Source organism: Propithecus coquereli, unplaced genomic scaffold (genome assembly GCF_000956105.1).
Source record: "Propithecus coquereli isolate 6110/MARCELLA unplaced genomic scaffold, Pcoq_1.0 Scaffold438, whole genome shotgun sequence".
NCBI lineage: Eukaryota > Metazoa > Chordata > Mammalia > Primates > Indriidae > Propithecus > Propithecus coquereli.
The window spans coordinates 771,504-779,707 of record NW_012150152.1 but is presented as its reverse complement, the minus strand read 5'-3'; the positions used below and the strand labels follow the sequence as shown (position 1 = coordinate 779,707).

Sequence of the window (8,204 nt, the reverse complement as noted above, 5' to 3'; positions counted from 1 at the left end):
GGGATCCTCAAACCTGGGCCAGTGACTGAGAACCCTGCCCCCCAGAATCCCAGGGCAGACGCTGCAGTAGGGGGTCTCAGCTCGCCCATGGCTGGGGTCCCAGCCAGTTACCACAAGTGGGTGGGATGTACCGGCAGACCAGGGGACCTCCTCAAGTGGGGGCTAGACCATTCCCAGCAGGCCACTGGGCCCTGGCCTGCCAGGAGGGTTGGCAGCAGCCTCAGGTTCCCACTTGTCAAGGCATCTGTCTGAGGTCCCTCGGCCCAGCCCTGCCCGGAGCCCTGTCCCTACCATCTCCGAGCAGCAGAGACCACAGCCGCTGTCCCCTGCACACACTTTATTTTCTCCTCTCTGAGCACTTCTCACTTTCCCTCCAGGCCCACTGCCCCTTGGGGCTGGATGCGGAGCCCGACCCGGCCACAGTGAGGGCACCCGTCCTCCGGCGGCAGGTCCCCAGCCCAGGCCCTAGGCCCGCCGCAGCCGCTGCATCTCGTAGTCCTCAGGAATGGTGTCTGCAGAGAGAGGGCAGGTGAGAGGGCTGGGGAGGGCCTGTGGGGCAGACTCCCACCGGCACCCTGCCTGCCCTGGGTGCCCTCGGCTCACCATTGCAGCGGTAGCGCAGGTTGGCCCAGATGATGTTCTCCTGGGAGAAGCAGAAGACCCCCAGGCGGCCCCCCCGCATGGTTGTGTCCAAGATCACATTGCTGTCAGCCACCAGCTCGGGGCCCTCGTAGAACCGCACCCTGAGGGTCGGGGACCGTGAGGCAGGGTGCTGGCCAGGCCCTCCCCTCTTGGAGCTTCAGCGGCCAGCCTTGGAAGGTGGGCCCCCTCCCCTCTGTACCCCCTGACTGGGCCACACTCAAAGGTGCTCGTCAGCATCAGAGCAGGTGGGGCCTCTGACTCAGGCCTCAGTTTCCCTGCGTGAGGATGGCCCCCAAGGGCCCTGCACACAGTAGGTGCTGAGCAGAGCATCTGGGCTTCCTAGCAGCATGGAATGGGGATTGAGGAATGGTGTGGATGAGCCCCCACCTTCCAGCTGAAGCCCCAGTGTGTGCCACCCAGCGCAGGCTCAAAAACAGGCTCATTCTGACTGCCCCATAGCAATCTCGTATAGACAAGGGGACTGGAGACCCAGGGGCCCCAACTCTGGAGCCAGGGCAGAGCAGGGACTCCTGCCTGGGCTTGCGTGTCCCCGGCCCAGGCCTCTGGCAGAGAGTGGGGTCCCCACCTGATGTAGCCCACTTGGGGCCGGTGCTGCAGGAACCAGCGGTAGGACGTCTTGTCCTTCCAGCCCACATTGCGGGGGTCCTTCCACAGCAGCCGCACCTGAGACTCTGTGTCCCCCGTGTGCCACAGAGCGTTCCGCAGCTGCTCCCCAGGGCCCGTGGAGGACTTCACTGCCTGCCAGTGTGGAGGGAAGGGGGTCAGAGACCTTGCAGGCCACCAGAGCCTCCCTAGAACCCTGCCTGTAGGGACAGGCAGGGAGCTGCAGGTGGTGGGGGATTGGGGGGCACTGGATGGGAGACCCACAGGAAGCCTTCTTGGGGGCCCAAATGGGGGTTGTGGATATACGTCATAGGGGCAGCAGTGTCTGGGGGTTCATGAGAGGATTTGGGAGTCTGGACAACTTTGGGGTCTTGGAGGATTTGAGGGGTCTGCAGGAGGATTTGGTGACCTGTAGGTTTGGGGTGTCCATGGGATACCCAAGGCCAGAGGATTTGGGGAATTTGCTGGAGGGTTTCAGCAATATACTGGGGTTCAGGGGGTCTTCAGGAGGACTTGGAGACTAAGGGGAAGTTTAGGGCTCTGTGAGAGGGTTTGGGGGTCCAAAGGAAGGTTAGGGGGAGCCAGGGGCATGTTTGAGGGCTTGTGCGAGGACCTGGGAGGATTTGAGGCCCGTGGGAGCTCAGGGCAGGGCAGGGGCAGACGAGTTTGAGGTCTGTAGTGTGAGACCAGGAGGCCATGAAGGCTTTTGGGCGGTCCGCGGGAGGGCGCAAGGACCGGGCCGGGCAGGGCCTGGGCACCTTGAGCTGGATGCCCGGCTCGGCCACAGCGCGGAAGGGGTTCGCCTGCCAGTACGTCTGCTCCATCTGCTTCCACATGACCACGTAGAAGCTGGAGCTGTCTTGGTAGCCAAAGATGAAGCCTGCATAGTCGTCATCCGTGGCCGTGTTCACGTGGAACGTGCCCTCGAAGTCCACGCCATTGAACGCGGTGTAACCTGGGGAAGGGGCAAGAGCGATGGTGCTTGGCAATGCTAAACCCCACCCGCGACCTCCCCTGCAGAGCCCGAACCTGCCCCCTGGGCCCGGATTGCCCCAGGCCTGCCCCATCCCCACCCTTGGAGCCAGGCATGGACACGCCCCCACTGCCATTGGCCACGCCCCTCCAGAGTCCAGCCCCGCCCTCCCGCAGCAGGCCCTCCCCTGCATCTCCCCCTCCCCGCTCCGTGCGTCAGGCCCGCCTATGGCCACGCCCCTCTGGCCACGCCCCCGTCAGCTCCCCACGCTGCCGCGTCTCACCCACTGCCAGGCCCGGGTCACTGTTCATCGTCTGCACGATCTCCATGCCCTGGTGCGGTCAGAGGAAGGAGGCCTCAGGCTGGTCATGGACACCCTAGGCTCCTTGTCTCAGCTTCGGCCCCGCTGTGGGCGTTCGGGGCTGCCCTCGTCCCCCACCTGGGTCCTGTCCTCACCTGGTTGAGCACCACCCAGTTGGGGTCAATCTGCGCGTCACCCTCCGGGTCCAACACGACCGTCTGGAAGGCCCGGAAGTCAGTGAGGGTGACCTCGGCGTTCTCCGGACACACGTCGATCTTGTCTACCACCTTGTCTGCGTCAAAGTCGCCCTGGCACACATCTCCCACACCGTCCCCTGAGAGCAGGTGGGAGATGCCCCGCGGCGGGGTCCGCGCTGGGTCACCCTCATGTCAGGCCACGGCCACCCAGACACCACCCACCCACCCTGGCCCTGCCCTGCCGCACTGTCGGCATCCTCCTGGCCGGGATTTGCCACCAGACGGCAGTTGTCTCGACTGTCGGGGACTCCGTCGTTGTCGTCGTCATCGTCACAGGCGTCACCCTGGCCGTCGTGGTCTGAGTCCTGCTGCGCACTGTTGGGCACCGTGGGGCAGTTGTCCATAGAGTCCTGGTGTCCGTCCCCATCCCTAGAGTGGGTAGGTGGGACAGAGAAACCATGAGACCCCCACAGGGTTTTGTCAGGGGCAGCCCTGACACCCAGCTCAGGTGGCTCCTTACTGGTCTTGATCACTGTCGCAAGCATCTCCCACAAAGTCCTGGTCCACATCGCTCTGCAGGGGAGGAGGCAGGAGTCCACGATCGGGGCAGGGGAACTGGGAGCCTCCCCTCCCACACAGACCCCTCTCCCCACCCCAGCTGCACAGCTGAGGTCCTGCTGACCCCAGGGAACCCCCCACCCCAAGCTGCTGGGACTGGGAGGTCATTCGCCTGGCAGGGTGGAATGCTCTAAGCTGGGCTGTGATCTAACCGAGCCTGGGGCTCCCCTGGGTGGGGAAGGGGGGGAGCCCAGGGTCTGGCCTGCCCTTACCTGGTCCGGGTTGCTCTTCCGGGGACAGTTGTCACACGCATCCCCTATACCATCGCCATCAGTGTCCTTCTGGTCTGAGTTGGGTGTCCTGGGGCAGTTGTCCACCGGGTTGCGGATCCCTTCAGGAATCACAGGTACAAGACAGGAACCCCAAGATTGGGGCCAGGCCAGGATGGCTTCATCGGGGTAGCTTCATGGCGACTTAAATGGATGGCTGGTGAGAGGACTGGCTCTCACCCCCAGGGGCAGCTCAGCTGGGTGCCCTGTGTATACCACCCTGAGTCTCTATGTCCCCAGATGTACAAATGGCACCTTTTGGGCCCTAGGCTCACATCTCTGTCCTCTTACTTCCTACCTTCAGGGCGCCTCCCCTCCAAACGTCCCAGCCTTGTGCCCAGCCTGGCGCCTGGCTTGCATGTTTCTGCCCGCCCCAGTCTGGTCGACCGTGCAGGGCGCCCCAGGCGAGCTCACCCATCCGGATTCCAAAACCCGCTGAGCCCCGCCCCAGAGGTGCACCCGCCTTTCGGTGGCCGCCGCCTCTTTCCCACCCCTCGCTGAGCTCACGGTCGCCGTCGATGTCGTCGTCGCAGGCGTCGCCCCGACCGTCCCGATCTGTGTCCTTCTGGTCGTCGTTTTTCTGGGACCGGCAGTTGTCGCATGCATCGCCCCACTTGTCGCCATCCGTGTTGCGCTGGTCTGGGTTCCGCACCAGCGGGCAGTTGTCCTGGGGAACAAGGTGGGTTATGGCTGTTCAGTTTGGGGGGGGCAAAAGTCACTCCCCAGGGTCCCCCATTTTCGAGGTCCCGCTTCCTCTTCGGGGAACCCCTCACCGCTCCAGGACCTCTGAGACTCCACCGCTCACCCAAGCTGCGCCACACCCAGTCCCTCCCAGGCCCTGACCGTAGCCCCACCCCCTCATTGGGGACCCCGTCCCCGTCGGCATCTGGGTCACAGGCGTCTCCGATGCCATCGCGGTCCACATCCTCCTGCCCCGAATTGGGCACCGTCACGCAGTTGTCCTAGGGGCGGGCACAGCTGAGGTAAGGGGCGTGGCCAGGTAGTCCCACCCGCCCTCCTTCCTGGTCACACCCCTCCCCGCCCCCGCCCACCTTGCGACACTGCCGCTCCGGGCACCGCAGCTTCTCGTCCGGGAAGCCGTCCAGGTCGGTGTCGCGGCCACAGAGAATCCCGTTGCCCGCCCAGCCGACGGCGCACTGCAGGGGAGAGTCAGTGGGTGCCCGGGCGTGACCGCCGCCCGAACCCTGGCTTCACGCCCCGCCCCGCCCGCACTCACCACGCACGACCGCGAGCCGTCGCGCTCCAGGACGCAGTCGGCCTTCTCGTGGCACTGGCTGGGCGAGCCGTCGGGACACAGGCGCTGTTCGCGCCGGTGGCAGCCAGACGCCTGGTCGCCCACGAAGCCGGGCTGGCACGGGCTGCACTGGAACGAGCCCTGCGCCCGAGTCGCAGGCGGTCAGCTCGGGCCGCCGGCCCCCTCGCCCCACCTCCCGCGCGATCCTTCCTCCTCTCCGGCGAGGCTCACCCGGGTGTTGATGCACACGGAGTTGGGGACGCAGTTATGCTGGCCGGTCTCACACTCGTTAATATCCGTGCAAACCTGGGGGGGACTCACAGGTCACCACCCCACCTCCCACTCGGTCCATGCCTCCTCCGAATCCTCCCCCTCCTCTCTATCGTGCCCCAACCCCGACTAGCCCTGCCACGGCCGACCCCTCTCCCGCTCCTCCCCACCTCTCCCCCTGGAGGCACGCTGGGGAACGGGGCCAAGCTGGAGGACGAGTTAGTGGACGAAATGGGTGTCCCCTTCCCTTCTGCTGCAAAACCGCCCCCGCCGCCCCTCACCTGCTTGTTGGCCTTGGCGAAGGCCAGCCCCACGCCCTCGTGGGTGGGACCGCTGTACCCGGGCGGGCAAGCCTCGCAACGGAAGCCGGGACTGGTGTTGATGCAGCGGACCCGCGGGAAGCAGGGGTGCGCGTTGCACTGGGGGAGAAGGGGCCACGGAGGGTCAGATGACTCCCAACTGGGCCCCGACAGCCGCACCCCAGGGGATCTCGGATTTGAAAAAGTCAAGGGCCATCAGCCAGCACTTGGAGCCGAGCGCCATGTAGGACAGAGGCGATCGTCCCAGGGGTCAGAAGTGATGTTGCGTTGGTAAGGGCAGGGCGCGATGGTGAGGGGCGCTCCTGGAGCGGCCGTTCTGTCACAGGCGGGGAAAGGGATTACAAGGGCGGCAATCCCCAGCCGATGGGGGCAGTGGTCGTCTGGGCGTGCGTGCCCGGGGGTGGCGAGGTCGCCCGGGCAGGTGACCCCTGGCCGTGGAAGTGTCGTTGGGACTGGCAACCGCGCGCGGGGAGGAGGGTGGTTGGGGCAGACCACCACCGGCAGTGAGGGGGTCGTCACTAGCGATGGAGAGTGACGTCCCGGCGGCTGTCCCGGTTGGCTGTGACTGGGGTGGTGCGGGTGGGCGTCCCCCTGCGGTAGGGGAGTCGTCTGCGAGGGCGCCCCCGGCGGGAAGGGGCTCTTCGGGGCCAGCACCTCCAGCGGAGGCGGGGGTAGCCTGGACGGCAGGAGGCTGTTGGGGGGCGGTCGGGGGGATCGTCAGGACGGTGGGGTGTCGGGGCACCTCGTTGATGTCGGTGCAGTGCGAGCCGTTGCCAGTGAAGCCCTCGGGGCAGGGGCCGCAGCGCGCGCCACTCGCTGTCTGCGTGCAGGCCACGCCGGGGAAGCAGAAGCCGGGCGCGCAGTGCAGCAGGGGCCGCACGCTCAGCCCTGGGGTGCGCGCGGGCTGCATCCCTGCGGGGCGGGGCGAGGCTGGTCAGGGCCGCTCCCCCGGGCGGAGCCCGTCGGGACCCCGCCCCGCACTAGGGGCGGCGCCCCCGGGCGAGGCGAGACCGTGCGCGCCCCGCCGCCCCGCGCTCCGCCCGCCGGGTCTCTCCGGTCTCTCCGCGCCTCCGCGCCCGCCTCTTTTCCGCCTGTCCCCGCAGCGCCTCCCCGCGTCGCCCGCACGGCCAGTCTCTTTTATCTCCGTTTCCCCGCCCTGATCGTCTCTCTCCGTCTCCGCGAGGCCCATCTCTCTCGGACTCCTTTCCTCCCGGCGTTCCCTCGCTCTCGGCCTCGTCTCTGTCTCCCCATCTCTTGCCTCTCCCTCCCGCCAGCCCCTGCCGCCCCGGCCGTGCTCACCGCACGCGTCACACTCCATCACCGTGTTTTTCAGGAACGTGATCTCCTTGACCTGCGGGGGGGTGGGGATCAGCGGCGCCCCAGCCTCTCCATCCCGGGCCTCACTTTCCACACACCCCGCCAGCTCCCCAAGCTTCTCTTGCCGCGGACTCCCTGATCCCAACCCGCTATCCTCCCCAGCTCCCCTCCTACTTCCGCGGCACCCCCTCTTTCCCCCGCCCCCCCTCCCTGTCCCCTGCCCGCACCTGCTGCCGCAGCAGCTCCCGCACGTCCTGCAGCGCCGCGTTGGTCTCCTGCAGCTCGCGCAGCATCTGCGGGGCCAAGTCTGAGCCTGCGTCGACAGGGGGCTGGTGAGGCGGCGGCGAGCGGGACCCCACCTCCGACCCTCGCGGCCGCCGCTGCGGGGATCCCCGACGCCCACTGCGCTCCTCGAGCCTGCGTCCCGCCGCCTGCTTTCTCCGCCCGCGTGTCCCAGCGAACGGGCCGGGAGCAGCCCCAAGGAGCCGGGACCCCAGGCCTCTCACGGTCCTGCTGTCCGTGTGGGGGCCGGGGGCACGGCGTGGGGGCTCATGCGGCGTACCCAGTGCCATCTGGCCCTGGCCCGACGCTCCAAGGGCGGTCAGGGTGAGCAGGAGAAGGCAGGCGGCGGCCGGGGCCATGGCGGCGGCGGGCGCTGGGTGGCGGCTCGCTCTCTGCCGCCCACGAGGCCCGCGGGGCCTATTTATCCCCGCGGTACGGCCAGCCCCCGGGACGGCCCACCGCAGGCCTGCCCAGCGTCCGGCCGCAAGGTAAACAGACGGCGCTGGCCTCTGCGTTCAAGGCCCCGCCCGGACTGTCCGGCGGAGTCGCCCGCGGGTGAATCGGACACGATGGGGAAACTGAGTCCCGGGGGCCTGTGGAGAGGGGTGGGGGGGCGGGGAGTTAGGCGGGACCACCCCTCCTCGCCCTTCCATGCACTTCTTTATTGAGAGCTTGCTGTGCGCCCTTCCTGGGTGCAGCTGCGAGCAAGGCGGTCCAAGGAGGCCCTCTTGGCTCACATTTGGGGAAACGGAGTCACCAGTATCTGAAGGACTAAGACCCTCCCGCTTTGGGTCAATCTGACTGGCCAAATCCGGCAAATGATGTCTGTGCCTCAGTTTCCTCCCTTGCACGGCGGAGGTAATAAATCTCACTATTAATTGTTATTACTGCAGAGTGGGGGATGCGCAGGTGAGGATGGGACCCTTAGTTTTCCTGCCCGGGTCCAAGGGGCCTTCTCCTGGACCCCACCCTTGGGGGTTGCGAGTGGCGCCTCCCACCCCATCGCTGGTGGTTCCCTCTGTCCATGTGGTCCTTTGGCGGGTGGATGGGAGGGTGTGGATGGGGGGCGGCCTGATTGCCCAGGGGGTCCACTCCGCTTTCCAATCTGTGCAATGGGGTGTGAGCCCCCCTCCCTC

At 67.0% G+C, this 8,204-nt stretch overlaps 1 protein-coding gene across 3 annotated transcripts; it reads right to left on the bottom strand.

Annotated features, from left to right (window-relative positions):
• Positions 1-324: 324 nt before the first annotated feature.
• Positions 325-7,465, bottom strand: COMP (cartilage oligomeric matrix protein). 3 transcript variants are annotated; one of them, XM_012654089.1, is made up of 19 exons: positions 7,349-7,465; positions 7,014-7,099; positions 6,769-6,820; positions 6,212-6,381; positions 5,431-5,568; positions 5,111-5,185; positions 4,862-5,020; positions 4,677-4,781; positions 4,479-4,586; positions 4,132-4,291; positions 3,568-3,686; positions 3,258-3,310; positions 2,985-3,166; positions 2,696-2,874; positions 2,523-2,571; positions 2,025-2,221; positions 1,229-1,401; positions 604-743; positions 325-512 (listed from the first exon to the last, which is right to left on the bottom strand). In XM_012654089.1, the coding sequence occupies exons 1-19, from the start codon at positions 7,425-7,427 to the stop codon at positions 466-468; spliced, it is 2,271 nt and encodes a 756-aa protein (XP_012509543.1). In that variant the 5' UTR covers positions 7,428-7,465; the 3' UTR covers positions 325-465. The 3 variants fall into 3 exon arrangements, with proteins under 3 accessions (XP_012509543.1, XP_012509544.1, XP_012509542.1); XM_012654090.1 differs by lacking the exon at positions 5,431-5,568 and having other exon boundaries at positions 5,111-5,164; positions 7,349-7,456; XM_012654088.1 differs by having other exon boundaries at positions 7,014-7,426.
• Positions 7,466-8,204: the final 739 nt, after the last annotated feature.

Bases quoted from the DNA above. Each gene is read 5' to 3' on its own strand.
- COMP (XM_012654088.1), bottom strand. From the start codon at position 7,358: ATGGCACTGGGTACGCCGCATGAGCCCCCACGCCGTGCCCCCGGCCCC. The intron at 4,587-4,676 runs GTGGGCGGGGGC...GCCCGCCCCTAG, and splicing joins CGGAGCGGCAGTGTCGCAAG to GACAACTGCGTGACGGTGCC. The intron at 2,875-2,984 runs GTGCGGCAGGGC...ACCTGCTCTCAG, and splicing joins CGGCCAGGAGGATGCCGACA to GGGACGGTGTGGGAGATGTG.